Source organism: Toxotes jaculatrix, chromosome 10 (genome assembly GCF_017976425.1).
Source record: "Toxotes jaculatrix isolate fToxJac2 chromosome 10, fToxJac2.pri, whole genome shotgun sequence".
NCBI classification, from domain to species: Eukaryota; Metazoa; Chordata; class Actinopteri; family Toxotidae; genus Toxotes; species Toxotes jaculatrix.
Window position 1 is genome coordinate 20,223,881 of NC_054403.1, and position 15,529 is coordinate 20,239,409.

General features: G+C 38.3%; 1 protein-coding gene across 7 annotated transcripts in view; it reads right to left on the reverse strand.

Moving 5' to 3' along the window:
- diaph2 (diaphanous-related formin 2) overlaps positions 1-13,040 on the reverse strand; it is a 372,649-nt gene extending 359,609 nt beyond the window's left edge. For 5 of the 7 annotated variants that reach the window (XM_041047581.1, XM_041047580.1, XM_041047582.1 and 2 more), the window contains exon 1: positions 11,903-12,308. In XM_041047581.1, coding sequence (XP_040903515.1) covers positions 11,903-11,986 — 84 coding nt within the window. In that variant the 5' untranslated portion in view covers positions 11,987-12,308. Of the gene's footprint in view, positions 1-7,236; positions 7,424-11,902; positions 12,309-12,949 lie in introns of those variants that run through there. The other 2 variants (XM_041047578.1, XM_041047584.1) reach the window with 2 other exon arrangements.
- Between the last annotated feature and the right edge of the window lie 2,489 nt (positions 13,041-15,529).

A 15,529-nucleotide genomic window follows, 5' to 3' on the forward strand; every position in this document is an offset into this window, starting at 1 on the left:
CCATTCACAGCTTTTAAATAGCAACGCCTGTTATACCCAACCAATTTAACTAGACCATCTGTATGATGTCATTTTAACTCACTTACTGGAACTATCACTATAAAATCAGTAGCCACAATGCCTCTGTTAAACGAGTTTAAAAGGAAATTAGGTTTTTACTTTAATTAGTTCTAATAATAACATAGGATTACTTGGAGCCAGCCATTGTTGGCAGTGAGGACTGTGATGCAATGTACTGCCGTCAGTTCTTCGCAACTTCATGAAACTACCTTGTGTTCCCGTTTAATCAACTGCTCAGTTCAGCTACAGGCTAGTAAGGGTTAGAAACACTCACACCTGTTTCTAACAAGGCAAAGAAATTCAGAAAATTAAAATGCTTACAGAAGCGCTGTGAAAAATTTATGAAACATGTAAAAGAATGTATAACAAGCCTCATACATTGCATATACAAGCACGCTTCAGTAGCTCAGCAGTTGTTGTTGGGTTTTCAGGCTATGGAAAAATCTGTACTGCAACTCAAATGCTAACAGAATAGCTTGGTTTAATAAAATCCAAAGCTGTTCATTGCTTATTCAGAAAGTAATAATTATCAACTGTTAGACACAGAAGGAGCGTAACTCACATACTGCACTTAAATTTTAGACTTAACAACCAAAAGGCGATTAAAGAGCTCCTAGCAAAAGGAATGGCCAAGATTTCTTTACTTAAAAGTGTTGTATAAGTCCCATTATTATTAAGTAATCTGCCCATATAGCCAAGTATGAACAAGCATGTGAGCTGGCAGTATTCACTGCACGAGAACTTTCTGGCCTAAGTCAGGAGTGCTGACCTAAAAAAAATAAATAGAAACCCCGACATCAGCATTGCACAATGGTCTGGATGATTCAGATTGTAATTCTTACAATAACAGGCTGTAGCTCATATTGTTTGTGTGCAGTTCAACAAAATTTGCCTAAAAGTGGAGGAGTGCATCGCATGGAGATAAAGCACACAACACAGGAGACTGCCAGTTTTGTCCAAACAGCTGCATGGAAAACTTGGTTTGCCAATTCGCCACAGCCTGTAAACATGAATGCACCCTTAAGTGCAGTAACTGTACAAAACATAAAAATGTGACACATGTGCTGATCACAACACACCTTAAATTCTTACAACTTTTTTTTTTTAAACCAGATATTTATCTGTCAGCAGAACAAATAGAAGCGATGATAAATCACAACACATTCTACCATAATGCAAAGGAATAACTGTCTTTGAGAAAAATCACAGGATGGGTTGAATATATTCAGGGGGGAAAAATAACTACAAGTGAATCTGATGCACAGCAATGACAGTGCACGTGCACGTGCACAGACTGTAAGAGCGATAGCTGATACGTGTCAGTGCCTACTATCAAATCACAGATGAGAAACATATTTAAGATGGAAAAAGGGAAAAGAATATATATTATGTCCTGTTCTGAATGTCAGTATGAAGGGCCTCTAAATTTGGGATGTTGCTCCTCAACAGTTCAATAGGGTGCACCAGAGCTCTTACTAGAAAATGATGAAGAGCCATGTGTCCAAAGCCGAGATGAATGCATATAACAGACTAGAGATCTGACAAGATAGGCTTTAATTATTAAACCTATCTAGAAATACTGTATATTATTTTAAAAAGGAAATCAAAAACCTGTTTTTACACCGAAGAACAACTAAGCACCACCAAAATCCTACTGTGCAAGACAAGCCTGTGACTGACAGGACTTTGGGCCATAGCACTACTTTCTTCTAGTTAAATTAGAGACTCATGTTTGCTAGTGATTCCCACAAACATCAAGATTACATAATTTGTCTTTGTGTAATCAGATAGGATGTACAGCATTGCCAATATCATGCTCAATTTTGGGGGAGTGGCATCAGGATGCAACAAATACCATCCGAGTAACTGAATTAGACATAGTCTAAACAAATCAATTTGTCTACATTAATCTTGTTACAAAGTCTTTTCAGTGGCTGTCTTCGTAAACTCAGAGTACACAACACAGCCAACACTGCTGCAAAAGATTTATGAAAGCATGAGAGTAACATTTATCCTTCTTGATAAAATCAATCCAATTAATCTTTATGTTTGCACTGTGAGTGTGCCCTTTTCAAGCAGAGCAAAGAAGTAGGGAAAAGAGGCCACAAGAGAAGCCAAGACCCCATTTACACCTGGCATTTCATGTGACATATATCCAAACTATATCTGTGGAGCATTTATTCATCCAGAATATATTTATTATTATAACTGATGTCAGTAACCACAAAGAAGTACAACTACCCTCTCTGTTGTTTCCCCCTACAATATGCAAATAATTCTTTCTGAATGTTGAAATGACAGTAGACATATGGTTTCATTTGCACTGCAGCCTTGAGTCTCATCTTTATTCAAAATTAGGTTGATGTTTTAGTCTCCCCAGCTCTGTGGCCGGTTCCAAGAAACTTCACTCAGTTGTCTGAATAACTCTGCAGAGTAAAATCCACAACAGGTCTTTTAACATCAGATTTGTGGGAGTACTGAGATTTTTTCCTCCTCCTTTCCTGAGTTTCATGAGTTTTACTCAGTTACCATGACATTTCAATAAACCTGCCTCTCGGGGCAGGACACTGCTCAGCTAAAAACAAAACTGCATGCTAGGGACGTATACTGCTGATGAATGATTGACCATTCCTCATTTAAATTAATGTCAACAACCATTTTTTAACCCCATTCTTTTACAGAAAATGTGGTTATATAAATTAGTTTCTGTTTGCATGGTAGCAGCATTCAGAATAATTACATGGTATGGAGCAGATGATTTGTCAATTCACCAAAAAACATTTTAAAATAATCAATTATTTCATTAATCCAGCAAAAAAGCCAAATGTTAAGTTATCAACTTTTCAAATAGGTCACTGTAGGAAATTGTGAGAGGCAATGGGAGCAAAAGTGAAAGAGTAAAATCCAGAGTGAAGGATTTTGGGTGCTTGTAGAGCACAGAGTGCATAGTGATGTAGCTGTAAACTGTATGCCATAAGCATACACATATGGCAAGGTAACACACAAGGAGACACAGCCTCTTATCCCAGCACAGAAAGATCCATCATACACATGCACCATAATGGCATACTTGTCCTCTCTGCAAACTGGATTCGGAAAATTTAATCAAGCACAGAATGTCAGTTGTTCTCCTAAACAAATAAATTAAATCTTGACAGATGCAGCGTTCACTCAGTTCTTACAAACAATCTTGAATTTGAGGTACGTTCACTTGTTTCATTCCAAAAAAGTTCCAAAAACAGAACAAGTAATTAAATTGAAAATCAAAAAAAAAAAAAAGAAATAAATAAAGAATGCACAAGACTTCTGCAAGAGCTGCCTTTAAAAGGGCATGAGTCTGTGGTTGCCTTATTATACCAAGAAAGTGCTGGTACTGTTTACACTTTCCTAAAACAGCATCTATTGAAAAGGGAAAGCACACAACAGCCAGCACAGCTAAGATCTGAATGGCTCCATACTGGATGGCCTGACCATGTGACAGCAGACTAGCACAGCACTGCCCTCAGGTTATCTCTGGCTCAGTTGAAAGTGAATTTCTAGTACTGTACCCTTGAGGGTTAGCAAGATATGCAGCTATTACAAAAGTTGAGATTTGTAAGAAAGGATGGAAATGTCAGGGTATTTAGATCTTCTTAAATTGTTCATGATATCACACAGAAATTTAATTTCATTCCTTTTACAGACCATTGTGTCAAAATAAATCTGTTCCAGCAAAGACTGTATTAAAACCACATGAACTTTATGCAATTATTATTCTGACTTATTTAAACTGGAATTTAAAATTCAGCGTTAAACATGCAGCGATCACATCTGCTCAACCAGTTGTTTTCCTTAATTGCTACCAGGTGCAAAAAGATATGAACTCATGACCCTGTTGTTATCTGCAGGCTGTTTGATAGCTGGTGGATAATGATACTGTATATAATTATACAGTGATACTGCACAATAGCACTGCTAAATTGTGAGCCTTTTAAGACTTTAATAAAATACAATAGCTCATGACATCTTTGTATAATGCCTGTTTGACTTGATGTGTATTAGGCAGTGCATCAAGTCTATCAGCGAGTGAGGGATGGGAATTGATAAGATTTTATTGATACCTTTTGTGATTGAGGAACATGAGGTCAGGTGTCTGCTGAGTAATCAGAACAGCAGGAAAGCTGGGGGCCCTGATCTTGTGTCCTCACCAACTTTGAAAAGGTGTGCTGCTGAACTTGTTTTGACTGGTATTTTTAATTTGTCTATCAACCTGTGTAAAGTACCACCATGTTTTAAATCTTCAGGAAAAAGTCTGGTGCCTAAGAGGCCCATTATTAGCTGTTTATAAGATTATTGGCCTGTTGCCTTAACATCTGTTGCAATGAAAGTATTTGAGCTGATAGTGTGTAAACATCTGTCCAGTGCTGTGATAGATCCGGATAGATCAGTTTGCACACAGGTCTAATAGGTCAGTGGATGATGCTGTATCTCTCTGTCTACACTCCATCTTGCAGCATCTAGAGGCGTCTGCAACCTACGCTCGGGTACTACGTAGGGAACTACTGACTACAGCTCGCTTTTAATATAATCATACCCATAAGGCTGTATAACAAACTTTTGCAGCTAGGTTTCCATAAGTCTCTATCTTTTGGGATTAAAACCTGCTCCTCCCTGAAATGGGAAGACAACATTCTCAACATCCAGAGGAAATCTCACCACACACTATTCTTTTTAACACAGTCAAGGAAACTTGGAGTGTCAAGGGGTAGAACGTTACAGTTCTACAGAGAAATAACAGAAAGTGTGCTCACTTTTTCAGTAACTGTATAGTATGGCAACTCTGCAGCCCATGAGAGAAAACTACTGGATAGAGCTGTGCGCACAGCTTCGCAAATAATTGGCTGTAAACTCGCCACCACCTCTGAACTACACCACAACCACATTCAGCGGAAAGGTTTTAAAATTCTACAGGACCTCTCACACCCAGCAAACCCGCTATTCAATCATCTCCCTTCGAGTAAAAGACTCCGCAGTATTAAGACCAGAACATCTTGCTTTCACAATAGCACTTACCCTGAAGCAATCCGCATCCTAAATGCTTCACTGCTTGTATAAACAAGCACATTTACTTTAATCTGACACTTTTAAAGGCAAGGGCCATATGGCTACAGTAACTGTATTTATTGTATTGTAATTGTGAATGTTTTTCATGGTCCCTTCTTGTGTGATTCTGATTATATTTTTGCTGTTTGATGTTGAGGGCACTGAAACAAATTCCAATCAACTGTTAGGTTGATATGGAAGTTAATTACTGAATCTTGAATCTTGAATTTGAGTCCCTTACCAATTGAGGATCCATTTTCTGTGCAGAAAAAAAGTAAGCCTACAGAGGGTTTCAATGGTAACTGTTTTATTATCTCTAAGTATGAACATGGTATAGAACCAGAGCAGAAAAAAGGCATACATGTGGCTCAGGTGTGGATGAAAGAAGAGAATATTTTTACTGCATTCGATCTCAAATGCTGTAAAAGCAATGGTGGGAACCTCCACCATCACAATCCTTCAACACAGATCAAGCAAAAGAGCAGGAAAACCCCTTCAGCCTGGCCTACATCTGACTCTGCAGTAGCTCAGTCAAAACATCATCAAACTACTCTCTCTAACTATGAACAACTTCAAATGATTCATGCATTGTTACACGAGGAAGACCCAAATACACTGCAAGTTGTCTTAGGGAGGCTTTTTAATATGTAGCTGTGGCAGCCAAATAAATTTCTCATTCTCAAGTTTTAATCTATTGATCTACATGAGCAGGCCTAATCTCAGAGAGTGACACAGAGCAGTGAGTCTGTTGGTTTCTTCCACTGTGTGACTGACGCATTCTTCACCACTTCCTCTCTCCAACTTCCTGAATGCCATTATTAAAACACTCACATGTGGTCTGTTTCCTGCCGTTTTTCACACATGTCCCTAACACAGTCGCAGTTATATTCACTGAATAGCACAATGCAAAAGTGGAAAAAATACAGAGCGCCACATAAGAGAAAAAAAAAAAACTTCAACTAACCAAACAGAAGAGAGGCATTTCAGAACAGCCTCAAGTGTGTGGCAAGCTGACGGCTTGTACTAACTGCATGCTAACATGACCTAAAATGATCCCTGAGGCTTCCTTAAAGTTCATGAATCAAAGCGTCAAAAGCTTCAAATGCCAAAGCTTCGAACAACAGCTGCTCAGTAAGCCATTAAATATGATTCACAATGTGATACTGTTAAAAAAAAAAAGCATGAAGGTTAAGCGAGCCATTGCCTAGCTGTACTTTTGATTCAGACACTTTTAACTCTGGGCTCAAGCCAAATATGTGGCAGAGCTGCGTGATTTTTGATAATGCAAATAAAAAAAATCCTAAACATTACAAGTTTGTTTCTGACAAATATACAGTAAATCACAATATCTCTTTAGAACCCTGGGTGGGGAACTAGAGAACTAGGTAGAATTGAATTTATAGCTATCATCCAAGAATTCAGAATTCACTCAGAGAAAAACTGCTCTCCCATGTCCGGCGTCTCATATTAAAGACACCACCCCTTAAGTCGTGCTGAACTGTCCATTCATTACTGAAGCCTTAATTACTTTAATGACTGGCTAAATGACAAGCGTGATTATAATCGAGGCCAAATTTAATTAACAAGGGTTCATTAAAAATTGCAAACACTCAAATAACAGACAATGATGGACATGTGTCTATATTGAGACTACACCAGCATTTCCAGCTTTTAATAAGCCCTAGGCCATGACTGGATATGGTAAGGTTAATCTCAACAAGCCTGAATTTTACTTAACGCATTACAAATGGCTGTTGGCCCAACAACTGAACAACACACAAAGCTGACAACAGTTCAACATTGTTTAACGTTTTAGTGCTGCTGAAATGCTAGCAGTCGCTAACCTCTCAAACTTCTGTTGTAAGTCCTTTTAAGTGCAAGGCCAAAGTTGTTTGGCACTTTTTGTTGGTAAAAATGTGATAACAACTTCTGCATACAGGCTCACTGGTATCCTTTTGGTTTGTCATGCTCACTTGCCTGGAAGCCGAAGTATTTCCACACACTTTTACCATTACTTTTACCACTTTTACCATTTCCCACACGTTTAATTTTTGACACTGTTCAAAATGTTAATTAATTCAAATGCATACTTACATATATAGTGTCCTACTTTTCATCTGGTCATTATTAAGTCCACTTTTTTATGTATTCTTACACCTTTTCTCACAGTACCATCTCACATTAAATATAAATGTCTTTCAGCTGGGCTCTTGTTTCTTCTAAAAATATGCTCCTCCACTCAGTCTTTTAAAGTATAATATTGACATATACACTGTCCAGCTTGTTTGACCTGTTTCTCACTCACATTACCCACAATAGCTGTACAAGCAGGGACCTGCATGAATGTGACCTCCTTGCCTTGCTTTCTATTCTTAAATGTATTACCATGATTTCAGTCCTGCTGACTTAATACAAATAGCCAGAGGTGATACTAAGCTGCTACATTCTCTCATTTTATTTTAATTCGTCTTTTCAATTAATTCTAACGCCACCAATATGACATACTGTTTATACATACATATTTTTGAACCATTTGTAAAATTATTGATTTTCCACAGATACATGTTCTTTGCTCTACTTCTACAAAGGCCTACAAATTGATAACAATGAAACACTCAAAGAGATAGGGTCACATTATTATCAAAGAATAATAATGCAAAAATGAGAACTGCTTTCAGTTTAGAGCCAAAGTGCATCACAAAAATGTATTTTATGCCAACATTATATCCAAAAGAAGTTGTTAATTTTTTCACAAGCATTTGCTTTAAAACTTAAACCACTGAGGCAATGACAAGCTATCCTACCTATCAGTAGTAGGTGTGTACAGTTATGGTGAAAAAGCCCTGGTCAGAAGAGTAGATACTCATCTCAGTCATACATGAACAAATGACCTTTGAGATACTGTTCATCTTTGACCCTACTATCTATAGTAGAAAGTAAAAGCAGACTAGGACTGATCGACTGCACAAACTACTGATGACGAGAATTGGTACTTCTGTTTTGTAGATATGAATTATATGTTTAATCATTAAACATTTATCACTTCAAATAGAGCATTACTGGCTATTGAATAAAAATCCAAATTGTACAAATTTTGCTAAATATTTTGTGTGCGGCAGATCTTCCAGGGGACAATCACTTGAAAATAACTGATGTATCACAAATCTCTGCTCACTGAATCATTCATCTTTTACATTAGTGGTACTTTACTACAACTGATTCTCTAAAAAGCACAGCAAGGCTCTTTAACAACCGCATTCCTCCTCACATGAAGTAGGTCTGTGGGTCGGATCAGCAAATAAACACTGCATGTCACAAGACTGCATGTCATAAGACACTAAAACTTTAGTAGAGCTACATATGGTAAATTCAAAGTGTGTGAATTTGCAAAATGCTGTACTACATGATGCAGACCTATTTAATACATTTTGTTTATTCACATTTCTTGGTAAATGAATTAAATCCTCAAAACATGTTCGCTGTTAAGCTTGAGACATGGTTTCTTGAGAAGAGGAAATTACTGTAACTGAAAGACTGAAATCAGGGTTTACGTAACAAAGTTAAAAAGTAAGTACGTAAGTTAAAAATAAAAGCCCACAACACTTCACTTTACTAAAGTAATCACAAAACGTCATACACATTTAGGCATATAATAAATGAATGTTTTCTACATTCATATTTCAGGTTGAAAATAAGGTAGTTCCTAGTCAAAATGTATTTATTTATCATCCATGATCACAAATCACAAACTGTGAGTGATGTGAAGTCACATAGTTATGAATATGGATGCACTGACTTTTCCTTCATGCTGTTCTTTATGAGCTCATCTTTTACTCTGGTATGCAGAAGAGTAATATTTCTCCCTTTCTGTCAGACCAGTTCCCCTGAATTCCTTTGGAAAGACCTCATTCCATCAGCCTGCTTTTTGCTGGCTGTCATGTTGTTACAACTTCAAGAAAAGGACATTATTGCAATGTATAGTTACGAACAACGGAAAAGCTTTGATTTATCTCTATCGCTGAACACTGCGGTGTTATTCTAATGTCCTTGGCGCGTTGAGTATCTACATCCTGGGCCCAAAGCCCAAAAGCCATTTCTGTGATGTAATCCTGCCCAGTGACTTGTTAAACAAACACACAGCTTTCAGTGTTTCTCCTCTAAAAACTGATCTCACTTTGCTGAGACCAAACTGTACCAGTGTCTGCTTTTTGTTTTAATGAACCTCACAAACGGTTCTGTGCTTTTTAGCTGCTCTGACTGTGAAAGAACAGCAATAACCTCTGCTTTAATACTGCTCATGATAAATATAACCTCAGCCTTTTGTATGGACCACATCCACGTAAACTACACTGCACGTCAGGAATGTGACCCTACAGCCCCATATATGGTGAAATCTGTTCATGGTAAAGAAGAGGTAATGCTTCAAATGTCCACCTATCAGACAAAACATTTTTATGAGGATGAGATGACATAATCATCTAATGGACCCGCCCAAAAGTCTTGGATCATGAACTGCATTTTTTATTTCATTTGCCTTTTTAAACAGATTCTGAACTGCACTTTCACCGATTAAATTATGCATATACCTTCATGCTTGAACATTTTCAGCTTGTTTACATGTCTGCAAACAAACTTGAAGCTACACTATATATATATCGGGGCAGCTTAAAAGTGCGGATAAACAAAAGAGGACGGGCCACGGCCCCACCCGGGGATGAATAATGATTTCCTCCCTCAAACTCAGCTACAGTTCACGCTTCCTTTGCCTCTGACGGCTCTGCTTAGAGGTATCACCTGGCCCTGAGTCTACTTTACAGAACAAAAAGCAATAACCTCACAGAGTTCTCACTATGGATATGCTGAGTGATATCAGCTGTTATCCAGAAAACCCTTGCGAACATTTTAAACTTGGGAGGCGGGCTCTTCAACAGTTGCAGGCTTTCTCAAGACAACACCCTTTTGTAGCTCTGGGAGTGCATATCATTTAAGTACACTCTGGGATTTCCTGTCTGGCAGTTATTACGGTCACACTTTCCCTTACTTTAACTTTGCTGTAAACAACCAGTGATTGCAAGTTTAAGCAGTGGTGCTCCTCACGTCTCAGTTTTAGTTCAATTTAATACCAGAGCAGCAAGAAACATCACCTATGTAAACAACTGAGGTGTTAATAAAGCCATTAGTGGTCAGCCTCATTGTCTGCAATCTGTCCAGCTCAGTCATTTTCTACAAAAACAGAAACACTAGCCAGCCTAAATTGTTCCTTTTTCATTTCCTTGTTTGGTAGCAGTGGCTGCAATTGAACTTTTGACCAATCCCACCTATAAGCAAACAATCACAGTCAAGTAAAAGGCACAATAAAAAGCAACACTACTAATAGTCAATTACTGGCTGTTGAGAGGAGACGTTATACAGAAAGTTCAGCAGCAGCCAAGTTTACCACGCTGACAAACGTGGAAAAATAGCAAACATGAGCCAAAGTTTTTTGTCTTTGGTCACGGAAAATTACTTTCAACCGCTCGTCTCTGCAGATTTTGCAAGTGTGCAGACAGTTACATGCACTTAACACTGTTAATTCAGTAACACAGTTTAGATTTACTGTTTTACATTCCACTCAAGACAGTGAATACAAGACTGTGGCTACAGTTTACCAAATAAGGCAACTAATTATAGATTTGAATGTTCTTGGTAATAAAAGATGTAGTTTACACAAGTACTGCAATAGTTGAAAATGCTCACAGTACAGCATTAGCTGTCAAGCACAAGTGATTGTTTCACACATTATACAAAATCTTACACAACACCTCCACTTCCACCACCACCACTACACCTCCCTAATCTTGTGATCTCATTTCCAAGCAAAGGATGGCATGCAGGAATGGCTTACACCAGAGCTGCAATGAAGCTGACTCAGGGTTGCCCACTTCCCAAATAAGCACACTCTTCACTCTACCCAAACTGTTCCACCAGGCCAAGCCAGCAGAGTTGAATGTTAATGTAATTTTCAGTTGTGATCTAATAGACACTGTCCTGCTGTGCATTTCACTTCATGTGCTGATAATACTGATTAAGAGGCTGACTAAGGAGAAGTTTTATCAATCACACACACACACTCACATAGTTCATACAACCACCACAAACCATACAGACATGACAATGACTCATCCAGTAACCGAACTTTGTCTTTGTGTATGCATGAAACATACACATTCAAGCCGAACTGTCACAACAAGAATGCTCTTCAAAGAACTTTGACAAGATGTACTGACTGGGATAATCATATGATGCACTCAGTGCTTTGAAAAGTAAAGCACTCCAGTGAAACACTATCTCTTTTACCCAACTCTAACAGCTATTAGGTGCTCTGTACTGGGACACATTAAAAAGTAATAACAACACATCAATAACTATTTTAGCCTCATCCTGCACTAACCAGCGATGTTCTGTACCAACAACGTGCTGTTTACTAACTGTTCTGGAGTTAGTCCACTTGGCCTGATTTTTGGCTTCACCACAAGGTCTATACTGACTGAAAACAATAAAACTATAAGAGAGGCCTAATGTTCAGTGCAGTAGGCCTAATAAAGCAACTTCTACTTATAGCAAAAATGTAGAGTGGTGGAAACTTTCTCAGTTTTTGAGTAGTACAATTTTCTGACTTAAGCTGAATGTGAAATTACCCTTTGCTTGTGCGATTACAGGATGTGAGAGTTCACTGGACAGTACTTCCATGCAACAGCACTTAGCCAATCTGCATACCTACCAGTTTTTTGTTTTTTCCCTCATCCTCGTTGGACTTCTTTTTTGAGGGTTTATTGGGGTCCTCCCCACCGCTGGCTTGATCCATGTTAGCTTTAAGTTAGTTTCCCTCCAGAAAGACTTAATGGGACCTCCTCAAAAGTTGGCAAACTCCACCAGCACGCTTTTAACAACACTTATACAGCAAACCATCCAGCTTAGGTCTTCTCAAAATCCATTCCGTTTAAAGATGAAATGTAAATTCAAGTTGACCGCTTCCAAATAGTCCCCGTTAATATCCAACAGTCGAGGAGGTTGCTCGAAGAAGAGGTGTGGTAGGATATGGTCTCCGTCCAGAAGTCTCCTCAGTTCAACAGTGAGCCACTTCACACCGCGATGGAAGTCTTTCTGAAATTACGACAACAGCATGTAAACAACAATTATTTAGTCTATCGTATTGTCTTAGGCGTTAAGTTGCATAAATGTTTGCCTTAACACGTGTTTCCCTGTGCAGTCGTGTTAGTATGCACAATGGAAACACATTCATACATGACTGCATATTGTGAACGGAAAACCAGATGTATACAAACACGTCAGATGTGGCTATAAATAGCTCGTAAAAAATAAATAAAACCAGTTTGTTTAATTTATACACAGAGCCCTGTGTTTGGAAACAGGCTAAATTGTTACAGAGATGAAACTTGCCGTGCAACTTAGCAGTAACATAGTAGTCACCTACAAAAAAAAACGTTTCATGTCCACCAGGGTGCAATGACAGTCTTTAATGTCCGCTGACAAGGCCGCTGTTTACCCGACAAAACAGTCATTAACCAGAATTAGTAAACAGCTGGTGTAATAGTGGAAAATCGCCGTTGTTCTCTCTGCTTGGAGTACTTTGCAGTGCTGTGCACTTAGCCAGGCAAGCAAAAAAGGGACGACCGTCACCTGGCGAACATTTACTTTAACAAACGCGATAATAATCAAGCGCATACAACACTATGTCATAAATAAGGGAGTGAACAATTGAAAATATGTCAAAGAAAACTCAGAAAAATCCCATTCCAAGGCTTACCTTTGCAACCAAACGTGAAATCCAGGCCCAGAGTGAACCCGCCCGCCCACGTTGTTTGGCCTGTGAGATACGTAAGGAGTGGGGATTCCTGCCGCCATTGGTCAGATTAGCTGACAGTCACAGGGTCAGTGTAGCGTCGACGGGGAGGAGACTGTGCTGGTGGAGAGGTTAGTCTGATTTCATAGCAAGCGGATGGGATTCAGCCAGTTGGTTGTGATAAAAGAGCTGCCAGTGAATTACGAAAGGCTGACCGCGGATAGGAAGCTGGGCGGGAATCTGCGGCAACAAAACACACTGTGGGACCCCGGATGCGCGCACGCGCGTACGTGTGTGCGCGCGATAATAACACACACCCATTCTGTCTCTATGTGTGTGTGAAAATAACAGCTGGTGTTATTGTTATATGTTTACCTACTCACATTATAGAGTGCATCATATGGGCCTGTGTATGTCCATTTAAGGAACAAAAGTAGCCTACATTTATATCTGCATATTAAAAAAGAAAAATATTTTTTGTAACAGAATTAAAACAACAATTTTAAATGTGAATGTTAATTTAAAACATTTCACTTACAAGTTGGCAAAGGCTCCAAAAAGTTACTGGTCTCAGCCAGTAGGTCTACATAAGCCCCTTAAAATGGCAAATTTACATTTAAACCCTGCAGTTTTTGAATGGATTAAACCAATGAGATTGAGGCGGATTTTGTTATTGTTGGACAAACCCAGGCAAGTGTTTTCCCCATGTTTCCTGTCTTTGTACTAAAGTAAACAAATTAACTGCCCACAGTAATTTCACAGTAGTTTACCACACAGGCATGACAGTGATATTGATCTTCCCATCTAACTCCAAGAAAGGAAGCGATTAAGCCCAAAATGTTGATCAGTTCTATTAAATAATTTATTAAAGTAAATGTCAAATATTTGTTGGTTCCAGCCTCTCAAAATTTTGTTGTTTTTCTGTGTTTTGTATTGTGGTAAATTGAAAAGCTCTTGGGTTTTTGACTTGGTTGAACAAGACAAGCAATTTGAAAACATCAATTTGGGCTCAGAGAAACTATGACTGGCCTTATACACTATTTTCTGACATTTTATAGAGTTAACAAATACAGACAAAATATATTTTATTAAATTATTAATTATAGATTTGATTATGAAAACCATCAGTATGTGTGTCACTAATGAATCACAAAACATATTTCTGAGGTGATATTTCAAGAATGACTTAAAGTGATCAAGACATCATAATAGGAAGTTACTGGAGCACAAAAGATTTTATGGCCACAGTTTGCAGTTGCAATCTTCTCAAGCTGCTCTATTGATTAATGAGTCTCACTTGTTTTTTGAGGTCAATGATTTTCAAATGTGGAACAAAAACACAAACCTGCTCTTCACAGAAATGAGACCTTATTTACTGCTAATAATACAACTTCTTGAATAAAGGAGTGGAATGTGTTGATCCTGTCCTGAATGTCCTGAGTTTTGCCGGGAGTATGCTGCATTTTGCATGCAGACATCACCCGTGGGATACTTATGGTAAAATAATTTCTAAGTTCCCAAAAAAAAAACCCCACTGAAGAATCTCAATACTATGGGATTTTATTTTTTATGTTGATGTGTCAGCAAACAAGCTTTCATCAGAGCCAGAGTATCAATTCAAGTGGGAGAGGCATTAGTTAGGGGACATTGTTTGGGCTTTCACATCCCTGGCTGAACAATAGTCTAACTCTGTGACTCATAGTTCACAAAAGCGTTGATGAAGACATTGAAAGAGCATGTGCCCTTGTCAAGCAGGTGATAAACAATCAAAAGGTACAATTTTGCCCCTTTGTGTGGAAGACACAGACAGAATGATTTGTCACTGCTTATAGAGTATGTGCCCATTTGTCTGATTGCCCCAGAGACACCAGGGAAGCAATCATTTAACCTTCCTGTTGTGTTCAGATCAATACTGATAAATTTTCAGCTTTACACTGAAATAAATGTGTTTGCTTTCATCTGATCACCAAGGAGTGTCGCTACACCCTTCACACTAACTATCCAAATAGATAGTGATGACTACATTAAGAAAATATTTCTTTTAATCCTCTTCTTGCCTTCAGCCACATAAATCAACTATTCCAAACTATTGAAAATAGGTGAAGATCTCAAATCCAGTTACAGTCACATGCAACATTTTCTGCTTTCGCACAAATCTTAGGTCTCCAGCCATGAAACCCAAACACCAAAACCAGAATATTACATGTGTTAGTTATGGGAACAGAGACAGTATTCTATCCAACCACAACATTACCAAACACTCATCAGTGCTGGTATTTTTGGTCTATAAATAAAACTTCTCTCTCTTGCTCTCATGTGATTCTTTGGCATGTGATCACCATGTGCAAGCAAAATGACTGAGACCAGGAATCAACTAATTCTGAAACAAGATCAGAGTCTACAGCCACTGTCAACCTCTCTGAAGCTGCAAAATCTTACTATAGAGAAAATCAAATTCTTTCCAGAGACACACAAAGTAATGGACAAATTCAAATTTTGACCTGATGACAGCACTGGATGAAAACTCAGGTGATCAGTGTTCAC